The sequence below is a fragment of the Chrysochloris asiatica genome, unplaced genomic scaffold (genome assembly GCF_000296735.1).
Source record: "Chrysochloris asiatica unplaced genomic scaffold, ChrAsi1.0 scaffold00129, whole genome shotgun sequence".
In the NCBI taxonomy this organism is placed as follows: Eukaryota; Metazoa; Chordata; class Mammalia; order Afrosoricida; family Chrysochloridae; genus Chrysochloris; species Chrysochloris asiatica.
Genome location: NW_006408647.1, coordinates 2,637,353 through 2,662,470, shown reverse-complemented (window position 1 = coordinate 2,662,470; position 25,118 = coordinate 2,637,353). Strand labels below are relative to the sequence as shown.

General features: G+C 39.2%; 1 protein-coding gene across 1 annotated transcript in view; it reads left to right on the top strand.

The window, feature by feature from the left end:
- EGF (epidermal growth factor) overlaps positions 1 to 25,118 on the top strand; it is a gene marked incomplete at its 5' end in the record, with an annotated part of 163,014 nt that overhangs the window by 128,235 nt on the left and 9,661 nt on the right. Inside the window, 3 exons of the mRNA XM_006869337.1 lie at positions 5,646 to 5,790; positions 11,084 to 11,251; positions 18,325 to 18,442. Coding sequence (XP_006869399.1) covers positions 5,646 to 5,790; positions 11,084 to 11,251; positions 18,325 to 18,442 — 431 coding nt within the window. The remainder of the gene's footprint in view (positions 1 to 5,645; positions 5,791 to 11,083; positions 11,252 to 18,324; positions 18,443 to 25,118) is intronic.

The following is a 25,118-nucleotide window of genomic DNA, read 5'->3' as shown; positions in this document are numbered from 1 at the left end:
TCAGAGGCTCTGCTGTGTGTTCATTATATTGGAAGCAAATCACACCCCCCAAGGAGGCATCCCTTTAACTGATTGGCTGTTCACAGCTGCTCATCATAGAGTTAACTACACCTGTATAAGGTTTCATCACCATTGGTATAAGCACACCCCAACTGCTAAACCTCTGGAAATTGTGGCCTAGTCTAATTGGCACAGAATCCTAACCATTACAGGGTCCTTTAAGTAACAATTTGGTGTCACAAATATTTCATTGGCCCCATCAGGTATACTGGTGGCACTGTGGGTTAGGCACTGGGCTGCTAACTTCAAGGTTGGTGGTTCAAACTCACCAGCTACTTTTTATGGGAAAAATAGGAGGCTGTCTGTTCCCATAAAGATTTATAATCCTAGAAAGCCTATATAGGGCCACTGTGAGTCAGAATTGACTCCATGGCAGTAGGCAACAGGTGCAAAGCAAGTCAATTATTAGGTATTAAAAACCACAAAGAATGCCAAGATGATGAAGGCAGTCTTTGCTTATGAGGAGCATATGATCTAAAATTAATGCAGCCATTACAAAGACAGGTACTTCTGACAAGAGAAGTAAAAACCACAGTGGAAGTTCATAACATGAAGCAATTGTATCTGGTCATTTAAGGTGGACTCTGGGGGCTGAGTAAATGTTCATTAGGCAGAAATGTGAAGGGGTGGAGAGCATTCCAGGCATGAACTAATCACAGGTCTTATCTGGAAGGTAGAGAGCATCCCAGTGAACATGAAGTGTAGACTATAAGAGAAGGCATAGTCAAGACTGAGTCTGGTAAGGTGGGTGACACTGGGAACTAAGCAAGATCAGCAATTTAAACCCACCAGCAGCTCTGTGGAAGAAAGATGAGGCTTTCTGTTCCAGGAAAGATTTATAGTCTCCAAAATCCTATATCAGTTGTTGTTGTTGTCAGGTGCCATCGAGTCAGAACCGACTCATAGCGACCCCATGCACAGCAGAACAAAACAATGTCCGATCCTGGGCCAACCTCACTACCGCTGCCACACTTGACGCCATCAATGATGCCACCTGACTGATCCATCTCGTTGGGGGTCTTCCTCTTTTTCTCTGACCCTCCACCTTACCCAACATGACATCCTTCTCCAGCGACTGTTGTCTCCAGACAATGTGTCCAAAGTAGGAGAGATGAAGCTTAGCCATCTTGGCCTCCAAGGAGCACTCTGGTTGTACTTCTTCCAAAACAGATCTATTGGTTCTTTTGGCAGTCCACGGCACTTTCAGTATTCTCCGCCAACACCACAACTCAAAGGCATCAGGTTACTATGCGTTCAAAATCAACTGGATAGCAGTGGGAGGTTAGGTTAGTTTGTGGAAGACTAGAATCCTAGGGTGAGTCATTGAGACTTTAATTCTCTAGGTCACTGCTATCCAATACAAATACAAGTAACATGAGAAAAATTTTAATTTTCAACTAGCTACATTGCAAACAAAAATAACTAGGTGAAATTAATTTTAATAGTATATTATATTTATTTCATTTAAAAAACATATGGTATATCCAAATATTAACATTTTAATAAGTAATCAATTGAATATATTAATGAAATATTTTGCAAAAGCTTTTGACTGTGTGGGTCATGACAAACTATGGATAACAAAGAATGAGTATTCCAGAACACTTAAATGTGCACATGAGGAACTGGTATATAGATCAAAAGGCAATTGTTTGACTAGAACAATGGAATACTGAATGCTTTAAAATTAGGAAAGGTGTGTGCTAGGGTTGTATTCTTTCACCATACTTATTTAATCTGTATGCTGAGCAAATAATCCAAGAAGCTGGATTATATGAGGAAAAGGGTGACATTAGGATTAGAGGAAGATTCATTAACAACCTGCTATATACAGATGATATATATATAAGCAAGTAACCTTGCTTACTGGAAGTGAAGAAGACTTAAAATACTTACTGATGAAGATCAAAGATCACCACCTTCCGTATGGATTGGAGCTCAGTGTACAGAATACTAAAATACTAACCATTAGACCAATGAATAGCATCATGATAAATGGAGAAAAGACTGACCTTGTCAAAGATTTCATTTTGCTTGAATCCACCATCAACACTCAAGGAAGCCGTAGACAATAAATGAAACAATATATTGCATTAGGCAAATCTACTGCACAAGACCTCTTTAAAGTGTTCAAGAGCAAAGATTTCAGTTTGAGGATTATGTTGTGCCTGGCCCAAGCCATGATATTTTCAATTAGCCTCAAATGTATGCGAAAGTTGGACAATGAATAAAGAAGACCATAGCAGAATCAATGCATTTGAGTTATGGTGTTGTTGTTGTTGTTGTTAAGTGCCTTTGAATCGGTTTCGACCCATAGCGACCCTGTACAGGGTTTCCGAGGGTGTAAATCTTTACTGGAGTAGAAAGCCTCATCTTTCTCCCGCGGAGCGGCTGGTAGTTTCAAACCGCTGACCTTAAGGTTCGCAGCCCGATTCGTAACCACTATGCTACCAGAGCTCCTTAAGTTATGGTGTAGAAGAAGAATATTAAAACTACCATGGACTGCCAGAAGAAATAATAAATCTGCGTTGAAAGACATAACTGCCAGAATGCTCCTAAGAAGTCAGCATGGTGAGATTTCATCTCTCATACTTCAGACATGGCATCAGGATGGACCAGTCCCTGGAGAAGAACATCATTCTCAGTAAAATGGAGCGTCAGTGAAAAAGAGGAAAACCTTCATCGAGATGGATTAACACAGTGGGAGCAGCAATGTAATAATTTTATTATATAATAATAATCATTGTGAGGAAGGTGCAGGACTGGGCAGTGTTTTGTTCTGTTGTGTCTATGGGAGCTAACAACAACAACAGTTCAGTATAGCCTCATTTAAACTTTATTATATCTGCAAAGACACTATTTTCCAATAAGATCACATCCACATATTCTGGAGTTTAGAATTTGAAATTACCTTTTTGGAGGACATAATTCAACCTACTGAAGGTACTTGATCTTCAGTACCTGATGTACATTTCACACTTACAGTACATCTCAGTTCAGATTAAAATCAGGTGCTAATACTCACAGCTGATTTGCCATTTTGGACACAACAGCTCTAGGCAAAGGTGTGTCACTCAAGTATCTCCAATTGTGTAATGATGGACATGTGGCTTAGAAGATTAGTCTGGTACTGGTGTCTGGGAGTCGAGTACGGGACAGATGGGATGTGGGGAATCTATCATTGTTCAGTGCTGTCAAGTCAGTTCTGATTCACAGAGACCCTGTATGTTGAGAAGTAAAGATCTAAATGTTACATTGGTGGTAGTTGAAAAGGGGTGGAAATGAATGAAGTAATTTCATTTCTAATTATGAAAATATATATATATATATGTAATTCAACATAACATGTATGCCTCTGTTTGCAATTAAGTATGCATCTTTGGGTGTTAAAATTCTGCTTATTGAGAGATGTTTGCCCATGCCCAGCTTTCTCCACTTAGCTGCTCAAGTTGGGAAGTCTTCTTCCAAGCAGTAGGAATATAGCCAGTCTTAAGTCCGGAGTTTAGAACATCCGAGTGGGCATGTACACTCAAGACACTCAAATCACATCTGTCCCCAGCATTCACAATCATATTTTTCAGTTCTTTTATTAGGACAGATCTATAACTAAAGCATTGCCATTTCAACAATCATCATAAGTACAGTTCAGTGACATTAAGTGTGTTCATCATGCTTTTCAATCATCACCAATAACTATTCCTCAATGTTTCCATCACCTTCACAGACCCCAATATCCCCTAAGCAGTGTGTCTTCCTTTCCCCCACAAAATCTTATTTTAAGTCTAAACATGTGTAGGGATCCAAGAAAATGGAGTATGGAAGAAGTTGAAGATGCTCCTCTTCTAGAATGTAGTGTTTTCCAAATGTACAACCCTCTTGCCTCCCCTGTGCCCTACTTTTCTCACTCCTACTCCCATTGTTCTGTCAGATGTTGACGAGACGAGTGTCAACAGGACACACATACCTATGGAAAATATACCATCTGTACAAATACAGAGGGAAATACCCTGCATGTGTCTTGGCAACCTGTCTGAACCTGGACAGATTTACCCTAGCAGATTGTGAGTGGTCTAGATGAGACGGGAAGGGCTTGGTTTAGAAAAAGATTATTATCCAGTGTATTGGCCTTGGAGATTCTAGAAGTGATTCCATTCAAAGAGGCTGGAGAGTTTACTTTCATAGTTGGTTGGTACAGGACTTGAGAATTTGAAAAGGTCCAAGTTGTTTTAATTTAATAGCATGTGGGATAAATCCTTCTTTATTACTCATGATTTAATAAAGGTAGAAACACAGGTGATTCTCTTTAACTTTGCAACTAATCTCTGATTTGTAATGTTGATTTCTGAAGCTGCTGGAAAAACTTTGCAGGGCTATGAAGATATCTGGACTCTTATTATTTTGAATCGCTTTCAAGGATTTTAATATATTAGCTAAAATAATTCATGGGTTTTTTTATGTGAATCAGAACTCTTGTCTGTCTTTTCTTTCTTTATAAAATTCATAGTGGTTTCCTGCTTCCTAAACTTTCTGTCCACAATGCAGTATCTTCTCATCATTAGCACCTCAGGTGGGGAGCTGGCTTTGCCTAGACCCCTAACCAGGATCGATGGTCCTTTCCACATTGCCTTAATGCCAGCTATTTTCCTTTCAGTTCTGTAAGCAGAAAACACCCTAAGGACAGGACAGTTCTGCACTTCCATGAGTGGGCCTCTTCTTTGTGGTGTTGTTGACATTGTTCATTGCTGTCTAGTTGGCTCATGACTCATGACAATCCTATGTGTTATGAAGTAGAACTGCTTCATGGGGTTTTCTTGGCTACCATCTTTATAGAAGCAGATCACCAGGGCTAGATCACCAAACCCACTGAGGGCTTAGAACCTCCAACCTTTAACTTAGTAGCTGACAGAAGCCTTTTTATACACTACCCTGCTCCTCTTCTGTGTTTTCTTTTTTTTAGCATGCTCAAATAATTTACTTTTCTTGAAAACTGCCTCTGTCTAGTAGCTACACATTCTAGTGGTTTTATTTTAAGGAGCAGTCAAACCACTTAATTAATGCAACTTTATCACATTGGCACTCCCTTCTATTATGGTAACATTTCCTTTTTGTCAAAGTTGCCACAATCTTGTCTTTGGAGGTTTTCCTGCAAGTTAAGTCATTTTTAGAAGAAAGCATTGCTTGGGGGACATTCTTGAAATTCCCAGGATATTGGGCGTAAGATACTTTGTGCTGGTGGGTAGTCTTTAAACCACAAAAAACTAGCTGTCATTTTACAAGGTTAATGTGTATTCATGGATGACAGACTTACTTTTATCGTGTATTAGCAGTTTTATATAGATCATGCTCTTAACTGGCCCCGATATGCTTTGTGTCAAGTAGTACTGAACCTGCAGAAAGAAAAGGCTGACTTCAATGAAGATGACATAGGTCTGGTGAGGGAAATAAAGCTATTGTTGCTCCTGGCAGTTCTACTGTCACCAAAAGACACTGTTTTACAATATATTCATAGAAACTAGTTTTTATGTTGATACCTGAGAAGTCCTAATCACTTCAGATAATGAAAGTTATGTCTTTGGTTCTTCTAGAAACAACTCCACCCTCTTCCCTCAGGGAAGGTGACCTCCATCCTGTCAGACACATCTACATCGAATGTCCCCCATCACATGATGGGTACTGTCTCAATGGTGGTCTTTGCATATATCTTGAACCAGTAAACCAGTATGCATGCAGGTAAGTTAAAACTGTCTTTCAGGTATAATACCAAAGCCCATCACTTTTAGCTGATATGTAAAGTTTATACTGAGGAGATTTCTACAATTAGACCTCTCCTTAGGAAACAATATATATAGGAGGGGATTTCAAAAAGTTGATGAAAAAATGAAATAAAACAGTAATGGAATTTTCCCATGATCTTTGAAGTCCCCTTGTAAATAAAACCAAAGAACTAAACCAAACCCACTGCCGCTAAGTAAATTCCAACATAACATACAGATATAAAGTGTGTGTGTGTGTGTGTATGCATCAGCGTGTGAGTGTGTTTCTACTGCACACCCCACCCCCACCCTTCAACACACACTTTCCTTTTCCAAGGACAGTGGTGAATATAAATCTAAGGAATAAGCAATTTTCGCCTTAACTTAAATAACTTGATGTTACTGTAAGTCTGTTGTTATTATTAGCCCATGGAATTGTCCTCCGACAAGCCCATATCTAATAAAATGAAATGCTGCCTGGCCTAACATCATCTCCATGGTCAGTTGCAGATTGGACCTTTGTGATCCACAGGGTTTTCATTAGTTGATTTTCAGATGTGGATCACCAGGCTTTTCTTCTGAATCCATCTTGGTCTAGAAGCTCCACTGAAACTTGTTCAGCATCACAGCTACGAGTAAGCTTCCAGGACAGGCAGTTCATGGCTTTGCTTGAATTGTATTGGCAGAGAATCGAACCCAGGTCTCCCACAATGAATTCTACACTGAAGCACCACTTTATGATCCTTCCTCTGTAAGTGTAGTTGGAGGATTAAATTCCTTCTTGTGGTTGAAAAGCTCAGATTCATGAGAAAAATCCCTTAAAACTTAATATGTTTTCTACCAAATATGAGAGGACTTCAAAAAATTCATAGACCATTGAATTATCTTTTGATTCCATTTTTCCTCAAACTTTTGGAAGACTTGTATATGGAGAGCAGCAGTGATGTGCTTCTGCATTTACAAAAGCACTGGGCTGCTAATCAAAAGGTCGATGGTTCGAACCTACTCAGTGGCACCTCAGAAGAAAGGCTTGGTGATCTGCTCCCCAAAGTTCACAGCCATGAAAATCCTGGGGAGCACATTCTGCTCTACTCTGGAACATGTGGGGTCACCATGGAGTTGAAATCAACTTGATGGCAACTTGATGGCTGGCTGGTTGGTTGGTTGTATAGATTCACAACAGGATTTCTTGCCTCTGATTTTCAAAACTAAAAAGCATGTTTTCCCTTCCCTTCCAAATCTGAGTAACAATTGCTGGGTTTGGCAACTTGTCTTTTTTACTCCCTCTTTTTAGTTCCTCACAATGGCTTTACATGGGGTAAAGTATCAACCTGAAAATTGGATATGAGAAAGTTCTAAAACTATGGAGGTACTTCCTCTGTGCTCAGTTGGCAACATTTTCTAGAAGCTTTTAACAAAACACACTCTCATCTATCTAGTTCTGCATCGCATTTTACTTTTAACTAGTTTCATGCTTTCAAGACACTATGAGGGAAGTTCTGATACCAAAGAATACACAGGTTTCCCAGAGCTAGATTCCTTGTTCATTGACCATTTTCTCTGTGCCTGAGAAAGAAGTGATAAAATATTCGAGTCCTCAAAAATGGATGTTATAAGTTTAAAGGCTTTCATTATTTTATCAATAATAATAAGCTGAAGTATAGTCTAAATTATTGGAAGAATAAGTTATGTTCTGTGACAAAGTGTGTGGCCTTGCATTACATATCATATCGCCTGACAGAAAAAATGAGAAATGCTCATGAATATTAGTAAAACTGACTCCTTTCTAATAGACATCTACTCTTATGTTCATACTTACATGTTTTGATTAACATAAATTCAGTATTTAAAATAGCTATTGTTGATTTTAACATTAAGGAACAAATTGTTTTGAAGTTTTTCACTGTTTCTAACCAGCCCAAATAATGAAATTCTTAAAAGAAAAATCCTTGTTTATTAGGCCGTGGTTTGTTGTTCTGTATGGCACTTTAAATTTAGATTATAAAAGACATTATAATAATATAAAGGGCACCAACAGGTTATACACTGTGTTTAGTACTATCCCATCAATTCATTAAATGATTGATGAGCTCTTTAGAACACGGCTTTTCCTGTTGTCATTAAATCCCGGTGAAAATATCTGATTTCCCTGATAATATTTTCTGCATGAGTTGCTGCACAATGACAATTAAACTCAAGGTAACATTCAAATTTAAGGAACTTTAATCAAAAGCACTATTTAATGTATCACCCCACAGTTCATAGTAATCAGGGTCATAACATTGCTTTGAATTATTTATTTCTTAAGAAATCCTGGTAGTGTCATGGGTTATGCCTTGGGCTGCAAACCCCAAGGTCAGTAGTTCGAATCCACAAAGCACTCTGCAGGAGAAAGATGAAGCATTCTGCTCTCATACAGAAAGATTGACAGTCTCAGAAACACTATATGGGGTTGCTATAAGTCAGAATCGACTCCGTGGCACACAACTGCTACCACTGTACTTCATAAAAATGTACTTCAGTTCATAAATTCAACCCTTCCTTTCCCCTGCCCTGATGAATTCACCTTCTGGTTCATTAATTCCATAATAACAAATCTCTAGGGAGTGTTTGCAGTCCTGGTGTGGCGCTGTGGGATAAGCACTGCACTGAACTGCTAACACAAGGTCAGCAGTTCAAACCCACTTGCTGCTCCTTGGAAATACTATATAGGGTCGATACAACTCTGAACTGACTTGATAGCACTTAACAACAACAATAAGGAGTGTTTACTAACCCAATTTTTATTGGAAACACCATCTTGACACCGTTTCATACAGTGTTCTTAATGCTGTGAGCAGGATTATGAAGGACTGGCTCTTCCTTTCTTGCTTGGCGGCAATGGAAGCTCCCTATAGACACATGGGACCCTTGACTGTAGAGGAGGTGAGAACTAGAAGTCTCTGTGCCCAAGATGTTCTTAAAGGTTTCTTGGTCTGGAGATTTTCAGAAGCCTCCAAACCGTGAGTGCTTAGAGGAGTTCTTCATGGATTCTTGTTTGGTTTTGAGCCAATGGATACGCTCTGGGCAGTGCTTCTTGAAACCAAGATCCCCAACACCAACCTAAAAGAAAAGACAACAAAATAAAACCTATGCCATCAAGTTGATTGCAACTCATGGCAACTGCATCTGTTACACACTAAACCTGACCTCCATGGGATTTTTCTTGGTTTCGCGCTCTAGGGTAAGCGCAGGACTTCAAGATCAGTTTGAACCACAAGGTCATCAGTTCAAACTCCCCAGTTGCTCCTTGGAAACCCTCTACTGGGTTGCTGTGAGCCACAACTGATTCACCTGCACTTAACAACAACAACAGTCTATGAAAACAGATTGCCAAGGCCTTCTCCCAGGGTGTCGTTGGATGGATTTGAACTGCCAAGAAAATCTCATGGAGCAGTTCTACTCTGTAACACATGGGGCCACTGTGAGTCTGACTTGACTCAACAGCAACAAGCTTTGTTTTGGGTTTGGATGTTTCATTAGCTGTGAGACCTTGTACTAATTTTTCAGTCCCTTTGAGCTTCAATTACCTCATCTGTAAAATGGGACTATGCTACTGGAAGTAAAATGATTAAAAGTGCCTTGCACAATGTTAGACACATAAAAGTGCCATGCACATCCCTTAACAAATGCTATTTCCTCTTCCATTCTCCTTTGAAAGTGACTCACCAAGCTCCTATGACCAGCTACAGGTAGAACCAAAACTAGAATATACATCTTCTTGAGTTTGGCCCAATACTTTTTCCATGCTGTCTTCCCAACATGGGAACTAGTTCTCTGTATATTCCTTCAAGTCTTTCTGGAGTAAGGTGGGAACATGGACAGCTACTTAATTTTTCCATGAGTAGGGAAAAGGAATTCATAATAAGTGAACATCATGAAATACCTAATAGGATGTTTTTAAGTTTGATGCTCCTATGAAAGGAGCCCTGGTGGTGGAGTGGTTAAACGCTTGACTGCTTAAGAAGGTGAGTGGTTCGAACCCACTAGCTGCTCCATGTAGCAGTCAGCTTCCATAAAGATTGTTGTTGTTAAGTGTCATAGAGTTGGATCCAACTCATACCGACCCTGTATAGGGTTTCCAAGGAGCGGCTGGTGAGTTTGAATCACTGACTTTGTGGTACAAACCAACCTTGTGGGCCATGCTTTATCGCACAGAATTACACCAGGACAGCCTTTGAAACACTATGGAAAGGTTCTACTCAGTCCTATCCGGTTGCTATAACTATAAGTTGGAATTGACTAGCCACAATGGGTTTTTTTCTGTCTCTTGTGAAGGATGCAATTACTCAGTCCTTGGCTTTTATTTCTACCTGAGAGTCTGATGATTTCCTGAGTCCATGCACTCCCAGTAGATGGCAGTATTGCTTCACTTTCTTTAAAGGTTCGGGCTTGTCTGCTACTAATTCTAGTAAAAAGTTCACTAATGCAATAGCAGAATGGTTATGAGTGAATACTCCTCTTTGCCTCAGCATAGTTCTTGTTGTTGTGAAGAAAATAGGTAAATACTTGAATGTCAATTGTATGCCAACCCTTTTCTTTTGGGTTAATAGTGAAGTTTTCTCAGCATACTAGGTTGTGCCTCTTAATCACAGACTATGCACATTCATTCATAGCATAGTCTCCATTCCTACAAGTTCTTCTTCCCTTTAGTTTATAGTGGTCATGGTACTTGTGTGCCGTGGAGTTGGTTCTGACTCATAGTGACCCTGTGTAGGGTTTCCAAGGCTGTAAATCTTTATGGGAGCAGAAAGTCTCATCTTTCTCCTACAGAACGGCTGGCAGATTTGAACTACTGACCTTGCATTTAGAAACAAAACTCAAAAAAACCCACTATGCTACCAGGACACCTTCCATTAGCCTTTGAGCTTACTCAATCTGGCCAAACATTTGTTTCAAAACCTCTTAGGGCAGAGTTGGTCTTAAAAGGTGTCTTCTCAGAATTTTAGGCTAACAGAAATGGATCTTTAATCAATGTTCTGGAATGCCACATAGAGGTTAAATGCAAACAATCCCCTATAAATCCTAGGGCAGACAGACCAAAGGGGGAAGTCCATGCTGCATTGACTTGTAAATCACAATGCTCCCAACTGACCCCTGATGGATTTTCTACACGATTCCAAAAAGCTGAGTCTGGAAAAGTAAGGTTGAGAGAGGGCAAATATTTAGTGTGAAATATATGAGAGTTCTGGACTACGGATTACTGATGACCTCTGTTTATGTTGTTGCAGATGTGTTGTTGGCTTTGTTGGGGAGCGATGTCAACACCAAGACCTGAGATGGTGGGAACTACGTCATGCTGGCCATGGACGGCAGCAGGACATCACCGTGGTGGCGGTCTGTGTGGTTGGGCTTGTCCTGATAATCCTCTTGGCAGTCTGGGGGATTCGCTATTACAGGTGACCTTGCTTTCCACTGGTACTTTAAGTTTCCTCCTAACCCTTCCTAGAGATGAACTTCATCCTAAAGATGCCTCTTTCAGATGAACTTCTTTTACACATTTGCTACATTAAACAAGTGAAATGACAGTTTAAAAAAATTCCACTGAAATGACAGTTAAAAGAAATTCCACTAAAACATCAGTGGCTTCATTTTTCCATATTCTATTGGGTCCTGGTCCAGCATCTAGTAGTTTACATAGTTTTTATCTAATACAGATGCAATTTTGGGTATTCTACTTTTTCCTTTTTAACAATACGATTTTTTCCCTGCATAACTATATATTTTTTTCTTTTTATGACTGCCTAACACTATGAGTCAGCATCAAGGGGCTCAAGCGTGGCAATGATAGTGAGGTTGGCTCAGGATTGGGCAGTGGTTCGTTCTGCTGTGCATAAGGTGGCTATGAGTCAGAACTGACTTGATGGCACTTAGCAACAACTAAACAACAACGTCCTTGGGTGGTCCAAACAGTTTATGTTTGAAAGGTTGGTGTTTCAAATTCACCCAGTGGTGTCGTAGAAGAAAGATCTAGTGGTCTAATTTCATAATTAAAAGCCAAAACAAAACAAAAAAATAATTACTGTCAAGTTAGTTCTGATTCATGTTAACCCCATATATGCAAAATAGACTATACTAGTGCTTCATGGGGTTTTGAAAACTGTGATCTCACAGCATCCTTTAGAGTTGTCTCTGGGCAGATATGAACCATTAACAGTTGAGAACTTAGCCATTTGCACTAACCAGGTACTCTCATGAGATTACAGACCTTTAAAGCCCAACAGAGCACAGGTGTACTCCAAAACACATGGTGTTGCCATTAGTTACAGTCAACTTGATAAAACAGGTTTGTGTATTTTTTTACTTGATAAATGGGCTTGTTTTGTATTATTTTCATGTTATTCCCATTGAGTTGATTTTCAAACTCAGCAACCCAATAGGATAGAGTGGAACTGCCCTGTAAGGTTTTCAAATCTGTAAAGTTTTACAAAAACAGATTGTTACATCTTTCTCCTGTGGAGTTGCTGGTGGGTTTGAACCACTGACCTCTTGGTTAGGTGCACAGCATTTCATCACTGTGCCAACAGGCTCTTCATGAAGTATTATGTTTTGTGAAAGAAAATTGGTATTTTCCCTAACTTGGAAGGACACTCTGGCTCTGGGCTTTTGTGTTTTCAATAATTTAAAAGTTATCAAGGATGCATACATTTAATGATTTCTAAATAGCACTGCATTAGGGTGAAGGAGTTCTGGTGTGGAGCTGAATGATAAGTACTCGACCGCAAAGTCAGTTTGAACCACAAGATTGGTGATTCAAACTCACCAACCACTCCTCGGAAACCCTCTCCCGGTTTGCTATGAATCGGAACTGACTCGATGGCACTTAACAACAACAAGAACAAAATTAGAGTGAAAGAGTAGGCATGACATTGTTTGCTCATGTTCCCTACTACGATCACTGTTTTAAATAAATTATGTACAGTTATAGTTTATGCTGTACAAAATCAGTGAGGCATAAAACCTTTGAACTGAAGGGAACTTGAATTATCTAGTTCAGTCTTGTCATTTTGTAGATGGAGAACTTAATATTCACTTAAGTAATATGCCCCAGTTCTCTATGAATGTACAGAATAGGATAGACATCTGCAGATAAACATCCAACTACATCCCCATCACTACACAACCACTCAGAGGATGGGCCCTAGGCATTAGACTGCACAGCTTTAAATCCCAGTTCATACCTAAGTAACTCTTGGTATGTTGACCTCTGTATGTATGTATGTATGTATTGATGTATTTATTTATTTATTGCCAGAAAATAGGGACAAGAATAGTATTTATCTTAAGGGTTATTTAAAAGAGCTACCAATTATCTGTCATCAGTTTGCCTACTGTAATAACTTTCCTTTAGGTTACTATGATGCTGGAAGCTATGATATGAGTATTTAAAATACGAGTAGGTTCACCCATGGTAGGTAGGTTTTAGAAGTGCTTCCCAACTAAGACAGAGTAGGAAGAAAGTCATGGTGATCTATTTTTGAATATTAGCCTATGATAATCCTATGGATCTCAACAGAATAATGTCAGTATAAGGAGCTCTGGTAGCATAGTGGTTATGAATTGGGCTGCTAATCTCACAGTCAGCAGTTTGAAACTACCAGCTGTTCCACGGGAGAAAGAAGAGGCTTTCTGCTCCCATAAAGATTTACAGCCTCAGAAACCCTGTACAGGGTCGCTATGAGTCATAATCGACTCCACGGCACTTAACAACAACAACAGTGTGGCCCTGTAGGATAAGCACAGTACTGCAGTTCAAACCCAGCCACTGCTCCTCAGAAACCCTATACGGGCTTGATAAGAGTTGAAACTGACTCAACAGCACTTAACAACAACAATAGTGCTGGAAGATGAGCCTCCTAGGTTGTAAGGCACTCATAATACACTGTGGCCTCAGAATGGATGCAAGCATGCAAACATTATTAGGATGGAGTTGGTCCAGGCGACATTTCCTACTATTGTATGTTGAGTTACTGTGAGTCTAGCCAACAGATGACAACTAAGGATGAGTAAATAGCTTAGCATTTGTCAGACTCTTAGTGACCCTATGCAAAACAGAATGAAATTCTGCCCAGTCCTGTATCATCCTCACAACTGTTGTTTTGTTAAACCTACTGTTGCTGCCACTGTGTCAATACATTTCATTGGGGGTCTTCCTCTTTTCATTCACCCTTCACTTTACAAAGTGTGATGTCTTTCTCCAGGGACTAGTCTCCTCCTGTCAACATGTCAAAAAAACCAGAGATAGATTTGGTCATCTTGGCTTCTAAGGAGCATTCTGACTGTACTTCTAAGACAGACTTGCTTGTTCTTCTGGCAGTCCATGCTACTTTCAATATTCTTCACCAGCAACATTAACTCAAAAACATCAGTTCATCTGCAATCCTGCTCAGTCATTTTCCAGCATTTACAATGCATATGAGGTGATTAAAAATACCCTGACTTGGGTCAGGTACACCTTTGTCTCTGCTCTTTTAACACTTTAAAGAAGTCTTTTGAAGCAGATTTGCCTAATGCAATATGTCTTTTGATTTCTTAACTGCTGCTTCCATGAGCATTGATTGTAGAGCCAAGCAAAATGAAGTCTTTGATAACTTTGATAGTTTCTCAGTTCATTATGATTCTATTTAATGATCCATTGTGAGGATTTTTGTTTCTTTACATTGAGGTACAATCCGTACTGGAAGCTGTAGTCTCGGATCTTCATCAGTAAGTGTTTGAAGTCCTCTTCACTTCCAGCAAGCAAGGTTGTATCATCTGCTTATCTCAGGTTGTTAATGACCCTTCCTCCAATCCTGATGCCATGTTCTTTTTCAGATATTCCAACTTCTTGGCATACAGACTGAATAAGCATGGTGAAAAGATACAACCCTGGCACACATCTTTCCTGATTTTAACCCATTCAATATCCCTTGGTTCTTGTTCTGGTGACTGTCTCTTAGTCTATGTACAGGTTTTTCATGAGCACAACAAAGTATTCCGGAATACTCATTCTCTACAATGTTGTCCATAGCTTATCATGACCCACACAGTGGGAAGCCTTTGTGTAGTCAATAAAGTACAAGTAAACTTATTTCTGGCATTCTCTGCTTTTAGCCAAGATCCATCTGATGGATAACCTGCATTCCACATCCTCTTCTGAATCTGGCTTGAATTTCTGGCAACTCCCTGTCTATGTACTGCTAATACTATTTTTAAATTATCTTCAGCAAAATTCTACTTGCATGTGATATTAATGATATTGTTCAGTGCTTTCTGCATTCTGTTGGGTTACCTTTCTTAGGAATGGGGTCAAATATGGATCTATTCCAATAGTGGGTGAGGTCTTCTAAATTTCTTGGCACTGATGAGTGAGCACTTCAGTCCTGAATTTGTTGCAAGATTTCAATTTGTTCTCCATCAATTCCTGAAGCCTTGTTTTTCACTAATGCCTTCAGTGCTGTTGGGACTTCTTCCTTAAGTACCATCAGTTCTTGATTAGATGCTACCACTTGAAATGGCTGAGCATTGACCTTTTCTTTTTGGTACAGTGACTCAATATATTCCTTCCATCTTCTTTTAATACTTTCTGTATCATTCAATATTTTTCCCACAGAGTTCTTCAATATTGCAAGTCAAATAAACCAATAAATCCCATTGCTCTTGAGTTGATTTGGGCCCATAGCAACCCTATTTTTATTGTTGTAAGTTTCCACTGAGTTGACTCTGACTTATAGAAACCCTGTTCACAACAAGCAACTCTATGCCCAATAGAATGAAACCCTGCCTGGTCCTGCATCATCCTCACAATTAGTGTTACACTTGAGCCCATTGTTGCTGCCATTGTGTCAATCCATCTTACTGGATGCCTTCCTTTTTTCACTGACCAAACATGATGTCCTTCTCCAGGCACTGGTACCTCCTGATACCATGTCCAAAGTGTCAGAGAGATGAAGTCTTGCCATTCTGGCTTTTAAGAGCATTCTGGCTGTACTTCTTCCAACACAGATTTATTTGTTCTTCTGTCAGTCTATTGTACTTGTAATATTCTTTCCCAACACCACAACTCAAATGGATCGATTCTTCTACAGTCTGCTTTATTTGTTGTCCAACTTTTGCATGCATATGAGGCTATTAAAAATACTATGGCTTGGATCAGGTACACTTTAGTCTTCAAACTGATATCTTTGCTTTGGAAAACTTTAAAGAGTTCTTGTGTGGCAGATTTGCCCAATGCAGCCTTATAGAAACCTTCTGTTGTTGTTATTTTTAAGTAACATTGAGTCAGTTCTGACTCATAGTGATACTGTACAGGGTTTCCAAGGAGCAGTTGATGGGTTTGAACCACCAACCCTGTGGTTAGCAGTCCAGTGCTTATCCTACAGTGACACACCAGTACTCCATAGCAATACTACAGGAGTTAATAAGTGCTATCTTCTATCAACCCTGTTATGATTTTCCATGAATGTTAATATTCCCCAAAGTGTCACATATTCCCAACTCTTTTCTACCTCAGACTGAGAGGCAAAATTCTCAGGTACACACTTGAGATTTGAATTCATGATTCATTGGTAACCAATGTACATTTTAGCTTGGTATTCAATTGATATCTTGGATGTTTGTAGGAAGAATATTGAATGATCAACATTTACACATACAGAATGGCAAAAGAAGAGAGATGTTTGGTGATAAGTGTAGGAAAAAATGAAACAAGACACTTAGGTTCATATGTGCCACAATTAAGTTTTTTGTGTTTGCTTTTTTGATTAAGTGTTTGCTTTTCTTATTTGATGGGCAAGGATGTAGTAAGTATTTCTATACTTCCACTGCATTTTTTCAGAGTTCTAGATTTAAGGCTAATAGCAAATTATTGGGTTTTTATAATTTAGAAAGACCAGCTAAACTGAAAGATGACTAAAATTTTTACATAGAAATAAGAACATTTTTCAGTTTCTGATCCCTGTGTCCCTAAACACAAAATTGGTAAGGACTCACTCTTTAAAGGAGCCCTAGTAGCACAGTGGATTACGAAATAGGCTGCTAACTGTAAGGTCATCAGTTTGAATCTGCCAATCGCTACATGGGAGAAAGATGGGACTTTCTGCACCCACAAAGATATACAACCTGAAAACCACTATACAGGCTCAGGTCACTATGATTTGGGGGCATACAACCACTTCTTTAAAAGAAATCTCGTACGAACCTCTTCTTTTTCTTGGTACCAATGGTACCCAGAGTTGCAAAATTGTTTCTCGGTCAATCTATGTTTATTTACCTTACAATTCAGATCAGTGTAGCTGCTTACCCCAATGAAGTCTTCGGTTGTGTGACTGGCTATGTTTGTACCTGGAAAAAAGCACAGGTAGACAATATCTTATCTCTGATTTCACAAAGTGGGTGGAGGAGAATCACCATCAGCATCATCAGTCCAAGGCTAATTCCTATGAAACAGAGGTTAGATATGGTTCCACCCTCTAACCTTCTTTGCAATTCTTACACTAACTGTCCCTCCCTCAGTATTCTCTACTTCTCTTCTGGAGTCAATAATTCATTGTAGTGGTCACACAAGACTCCTAGATGATACTCATGATAATGGGGTTTATTGGGGAAATTAACCAGGTTACAATTCAGGATTTGAAATGTTCAGGGTACAATTATTCAGGTTGGAATAGTCTCTTCTCAGCTATGCCTGCAGGCTTGCCTCTCTCTGATCCTTGGTCTCTTAGCAACATAGCTTCTCGGCCTCTCCCTTGCTCAGAAAATGTTACAACCTCCTTTTAAGGCTTCTGATAAATGCACAAAGGGCACTCCACTCTGCTCCAAATCTCAGCCCAAAGACACTTAGCTCTAGCTCCACGAATTAGCAAATCTAGTTCCCCAGATTAAGTGTCTGGAGGCACTCCATTCTGCAAGTGAGCCTCGTGTCCAAAGGTACTCAGATTTACTTGCTATGTGGGCAGGGAAGCCCACCTCTCTGACTCTTGGATCAACTGCTGATGCCTTTCTGCCACTCCTGATATCACAGATCTATTTCCTGGGTTGAAAAGTTGCAATGTGCAGGGATCTCAGATTCCAATGGGCACATCCCACTCTTAAGCCTTCTTTCTTGTTAGTAGTGAGTTTCCCTTTCCTGATTCTGAGATAGCTCATCTTAAACCCAGCAGAAGGACAAAACTCGCCAATCCCCAGGTTAGATTTTCAAGTTTTTATAATCACAATTAATTCTGTTAACAATCACCCACAACTGAATAATATAATCCTATCATCTACCCCTCACATCGTCACAGAACCTTGGAAAGAGTGGAAAATTATCTGGGAATTACTTTAAGTTCTGCAAAAAAGAAAGCCTTGTACTCCTAATTGTGATAATCTTTTTTCTTTTCCATATACTTTATCAAACTTTCAGCAGCAAAAATAGTGGTTCTGGCCATCACTGGGTGGGTTGAGTGTGTTCTGTTTTGTTTTGAGATGGTCTCAAGTTTTGTCTTTATTGCAGGAATCATAACATGGCATCAAAAACTCCAAAGAATCCATATGAAGAGTCAAGCAGAGATGTGAGCGGTAGCATGCCTACTAACAATGAGACTGGGATGTCTTCTTGTCCGCAGCCTTGGGTAATGCAATCAAAGCAGATAAAGCAAGGAATTGTTTTGCTATTAATCCCTGTTCTGTTTTTTGTTTGTTTGTTTTTGTTTTTAACTCTTCAGAAAGAAAGAATGAAGACCAGTTCAGAAAGGCCAAAATATGTTATAAATTCTAGCTTGTGGTAATATTAGTCAATACCACATCTACTGGGGAGGTATTGGGTTGAGGAGTTGGGGTGGATTTGAAGGGTAGAATGGGAACTAGGTCCTAAATTTAGGTAATAAATCAAGAAACCCGCTGCCAGTGAGCCAATTTTCACTTACAGTGACCTTATAGGATGGAGAAGAACTGCTTCTTAGGTTTCCGAGACTATAACTCTTTATAGGAGCAGTCGTTGTTAAGTGCCGTTGAGTCAATTCTGACTCATAATGACCCTGTATAGGATTTCTGAGGAGCAGCTGGTGAGTTTGAATCACCGACCTTGCAGTTCAAATGGCCTTGCTGTCCAGTGCTTATTCTACAGTGTCATACTAGGACTCCTTACAGGAGCAGACAGCCTCGTTTTTCTAATGTGTAGTAGTAGCTGGTGGGTTTGAATTGCCAGTCTTGCAGTTAGCAACCTAAAGCTTAGCCCACTTAGCCCAGTGTTAGTGTTATGTGTGTTAGGTGTTGTTAAATTGGTTCCTACTCATAGTAACCCTACGTACTACAGAATGAAATACTGCCTGGTCCTGTACCATCCTCATAATTATTATGTTTAAGACCATTGTTGCTGCCACTGTATCAGTACATTTCATTGAGTTTCTTCCTCTTTTTCACTGACCCTCCACTTCACCAAGCATGATTTCCTTTTCCAGGGCTCCTTAAACTAAAAGAATAAGAAGGTCTGAAACAATACCATTATTTAATGGCACATGAAATTTACAAAATCTTTTTTTCATGTAGCTTCTTCTTTCATAGAACTTAGATTTTTGTGTGTTATGTAGAAAGTTTCACCCACTTTTTAGGTGATCCCCTTCTAGTGAGTTTTTTTAAAACCCAAAATTATGTTTCTAATTTTATTAGTATCTATTCTCTCCCATACATTATAATTTCTTCAACATTATTAGCAAAATAGTTGTCAAATATGGAAAACAAAACAAAATCAAAACAATTCAGGAAGCCCAGCTAAATTCATTCTTATACTAAAAGTTCAACTTTAAAGTCAAATTTAACGGAGGCTCCTGTATTTTCTGCTATTCATAACGTTTTCAGTGACTAACGATTCGGAAGTAGTTCATCACTCCTTCTTCCTAGTCTGTCCACCATGGGTGACCCTGCTGGTTATTTAAAATACCAGTGGCATAGCCCTCAGAATCACAGCAACTCAAGCTACCACAGTAAGACAGACAGACGAGTGGTGGCCATTTGGGGTTTTTTATCTGGTAACCCTTTGTGTTCTCTAAAAAGCGTAGTGGATTGGAAAGCTCAAGATTTTTCCTTAGGCAACCTGCTTCAATAGTTGATCTGGAAACACTAAAGTGCAGACTTTGGCCAGGCATGTAAACGCTGGACAGTGATTAAGGAAGATGGGAGAATTGATGCATTTGAATGATGGTGCTGGCAAAGAATCTGAATATATCACGGAATTGCCAGAAGAATGAACACATCTATTTTGGAAGAAGTACAGTCAGAATGCTTTCTAGAAGTAAAAATGGCATGACTTAACCTTGCTTACTTTGGACATCACGAAAGACAAATTGCTGGAAAAGTACATCGTGTTTGGTAGAGAGCCAGTAAAAATGAGGAGAAACCCTCTATGAGATGGGTTGACATGGTGGCTTAAACATATCAAACACTATGAGACTGGCATAGGGCTGGGCAGCATTTCATTTGTCTATGCAAAAGGTTGCCATGAGTTAGAGCCATCTTGACAACCTGCAACAACAAGCTGTCTTGAAATTGTTAAGGGAATTTACATTTCAAGAACACTGTCAGAGATAACTTGTCTGATTTAGTGTTTGGTGTTGGTATTGTTTGTGGCATATATTGTCTAAGAGACTAGAATATCTGTAAAGTTCATGAGAATTTGAAACCTGTTGGCAAAGAGGAAAGAGCTATTAAGAAGCAATTATGGAGAACCAAAGGCAGTGCTCCACCACTTTCCTGCCAGTTATACTGTGGTGGCTTGTGTGTTGCTATGATGCTGGAAGCTATACCATCTGTATATTAAATACCAGAAGCGTATGCCCATAGTGGACAGGCTAAGACAGGCAAGGAAGAAGAAGAGGTGGACTACTTCTGAATGCTGAGTCACTGAAAACTGTATGACTAGAAGTGGAACACTCTCAGCACCAGAATATTGAATATTGAAACGTGATGAGTAGCACCAGAATATAGTCAAGAGTGACACTGTAGGATAAGCAAGTTTGGCGGTTCTAACTCACTAGCTGCTCCTCAGAAACCTATACAAGCTTGTTATGGGTCAGAACTGACTCAACGGTACTTAATAAAAATACTGATGGAAGATGAGCTCCTCAGGTTGAAAAGCATTCAAAATATGACTAGGGAACAGCTGCTTCCTTAAAGTAGAGTTGAGCATAATGATGCAAATGGAGTAAAACTTTCAGGTCTGTCATTTGCTGATGGACAAAACTTGAAATAAGGAGAAACTGGTGTAAACATCCATTAATAATCGGAACATGGAATGTATGTAGTATGACTCTACTAGAAAATAGAAAGTTGTTGAAAATGAGATGAAATGCATAAAGATTGAAATTCTAGGCATTAGTGAACTGGACTGGTATTGGTCATTTTGAACCTAAAAATTATAGTTATTGTGTCAGGAATGACAAATTGAAGAGGAATGAATGGCATCTCATTCATCATCAAAAAGAACATTTCAAGATCTATCTTGAAGTGTAATGCTGTCTGTGATAGGGTAATATCACAGGCCTACAAGGAAGACCAGTTGATACCACTATAATTCAAATTTACAACCAACTACTAAAGCCAGCTGCTCCTTGGGAACCCTATATAGGGTCGCTACGGGTCAGATTCGACTCAACGGCACTTAACAACAACAACTAAAGCCAGTGATGTTGAAATTGAAGAATTCTACCAACTTCTTCAGCCTGAAATTGATCAAACATGCTATCAAAATGTTTTGATAATTATTGGTGATTGGAATGCAAAGGTTGGAACCAATGAAGAAGGATCAGTCATAGGAAAATGTGGCCTTGGTGATAGAAATGACACTAGAGAGCACATGATAGAATTTTGCAAGACCAATGACTTACTTCAAATATCATTTTAAAACAACTTAAGAGACAATTATATTTGTGTACCTAATTACATAGAATACACAGAAATCAAATTGACTACATATGTGGGAAGAGATGGTGGAAAAGCTCCATATCATCAGCCAAAGCTAGCCTTGGGCAGATTGTGGAACAGACCTTCGCTTGCTCATATTGCAAGTTCAGGCTGAGGTTAAAGAAAATTAGAACAAGTTCACAAGAGCCAAAATTTGACTTTGAACATATCTCACCAAAATTTGTAAATTATCTCAAGAACAGATTTGATGCATTAGACACTAATGACCAAAGATCAGAAGAATTGTGGGATGATATCAAGAACATCATATGAAAAGAAAGCAAAAGGTCATTAAAAATACAAGAAAGAAGGAAAAGACCAAAATGGATGTCAGAAGGAATTCTTGAAACTTGCTCTCCAGCTTAGAGTTGCTAAAACAAATGGAAGAAATTAGGAAGTAAAAGAGCTGAACAGAAATTTTCAAAGAGCAGCTTGAGAAGACAAAGTTAAGTCTTATGAAATGGGCAAAAACTGGAGTTAGAAAACCAACAGGGAAGAATATGCTCAGCATTTCTTAAGCTGAAAGAACTGAAGAAAAAATTCAAGCCTTGAATTGCCATACTTAAGGATTCTATGGGCATAATATTGAATGATGCAAAAAGCATCAAAAGAAGATGTAAAGAATACATGGTCATTGTTTCAAAAAGAAATAGTTGATGTTCAAACATTTCAAGAGATAGCATGTGCTCAAAAACTAATGGAACGGAAAGAAGAAGTCCAAGCTTCTCTGAAGGCATTGGCAAGTAACAAGGCTCCAGGAATTGATAGAATACAAATTGAATCTTTCAACAAACTGATACAGTACTGAAGGCACTCAGTCATCTATGCTAACAAATTTGGAAGACAACTACTTTGCAAACTCATTGGAAGAGATCTATATTTATATCCATTCCAATTAGAGGTGACCCAACTTAATGCAAAAGTCATCTAATAATATCATTAATATTACATGCAAGTAAAATTTTGCTAAAGATAATTAAAAAATGACTGTAACAGTACACTGATATGGAATTGCCAGAGATTCAAGACAGATACATACAAGGACTTGGAATGAAGGATATTGTTGATGACATCAGATGGATCTTAACGGAAAGTAGAGAAGACTAGAAAGATGTTTATCTGTGTTTTATTGACTATGCAAAGGCTTTCAACTATGTGGATCATGACAAGCTATGAACAACATTGTGGGAAGTGAGGAAACTGTACATTGATGAAGAGGCAGTCATTCTAACAGAAGAAGGGGACAATGAATGGTTTAAAATCAGGAAAGGTATGCACTAGGATTGTATTCTTTAACCATAATTATTCAACATGTACATCTAGCAAATAGTCAGAGAAGCTGGATTATATGAAGAAAAATGTGGCATCAGGATTGGTGGAAGATTCAGCAAGCCTTGCTTTCTGAAATCTAAGAGGACTTGAAATACTTATGATGATCAAATATCAGAGTCTTCAATATGGGTTGTACCTCAATGTAAAAGAAATAAAAATATTCACTACTGGACCAATAAATAATATCATGAGAAATGGAGAAATGATTGAAGTTGTCAAATATTTCATTTTGCTTGGATCCACTATCAACACCCGTGGAAACAGCAGTCAAGAAATCAAACGATGTATTGCATTAGGCAAATCTGCTGCACAAGGCTTCTTTTAAGAGTTCAAAAACAAAGATATCAGTGTGAGGACTAAAGTGTGTCTGACCCAAGCCATGTTATTTTCTATAGCTTCATATGCTTGTGAAAGTTGGATAGTGAATAAGGAAGGTCATACAAGAATTGATGCATATGTGTTATGCTGTTAGAGAAGAATATTAAAGTACCATAGACTTCCAGAAGAACAATCTGTGTTGAAAGTACAGGCAGAATGCTCCTTAGAAGCCAGAATGGCAAGTCTTTGTCTCAGACTTTGGACCTATTATCAGAAGGAACTGGAGAAGTTCCTGGAAAAGTTCCCTGGAGAAGGACCTTGTGCTTAGTAAAGTGTAGAGTCAGCAAAAAAGAAGGTCCCGCTTCCCCTCCCTCCCCAGACACAAACACAAACACACACATACAGTGGCATAGTGAAAGCAACAGCGGCCTCAAGTGTAACTATGATAGTGCAGGACCGGGCAGTACTTTGTTCTGTTGTCTATAAGGTTGCTATGAGTTGAAACTGTGTAGATAGCACCTAACAACAACAACAACAACAACAAATGCAGCATTTGGTGTCTTTCCACATCATTACCCCCATTCCCAAGCTCGTATCTCATCCTACACAGCGTTCCTATGTCATCGCTTCTGACCAACTGTCGTTCATATCTCTCTGCCTGTTATACTTATTATCAGAGTATACTTATTTTTGTGTTGAGCTTGAATACTAAAGTAAAATAAGAGTTCTAGTCTTACCCTCCCACAGATTGTCTCATCTTCAGCAAGTCACTTAACCTTTGGAAAACTCTGCTTCTTCTTCAGCACAACAAGGAATTTGGATTCAATTCTCTCTGAGATTCCCATGTCTTTGTGTGTGCTTTTGTGTAAAACCGGTTATAAAATATCCTCAGTTCTTTCAGGCATTATGGACTTCAAATTACCTGAGTTGCACATGTCAGTCTAGGGAATTCCTAAGTGGTGCCAATGGTGAAGCACTTGACTACTAAAGTTAGCAGTTTGAACCCACCCAGAAATGCTTAGGAGACAGGCCTAGTGATAATGTATCTGAAAGGTTGTTGCTTTGAAAACTCTATGGAGTAGTTCTACTTTGCACCCCTGGAGTTGTCATAGGTTGGAATTGAGTTGATGGCAGTGAACAACACTTGTCTGTCTATATGGTACTTCACTCAGGTTTGGGGCAGCAAATTTAAAGCATGAAAATCATGGGAGAGAAGGAAAAACACAGTCTGTATGTTTTTAGTGTTTTGAAAAATCAAAGCTATTTGCTGCTCTCATGAGCAGCTTGTTGGCTCAGAGCTGTGTTAGGAGGCCTGAGGCTTCTGAATGCAGTAGTCATAACTGTCGTCGACAACAACTGTTGCTCCAGATAGCAGTGGGAGTGGGAGAGAGCCAAGCGCCCAAACTAGGAGGAGAAACAGCAGCAACAAATCTGGTTCCATCAGCTGTCTTCCTCATCTCAATGGTGTCTCTAGGAGGGGTTCAGGAGAAGCTTTCTGCACCAGGTGACAGTGTCGGAGGGAGCAACATCAAAATGTTTGTCTACAAACATTTTGGGCAGTGTTTCAGCAGAAATTTACTATTTTAAATAAAAATATCCCTGTAGTTAACGAGAAGCTGGGTTCTATGAAGAAAAACGTGGCATCAGGATTGGAGGAAGACTCATTAACAACCTGTGATATGCAGATGATACGACCTTGAT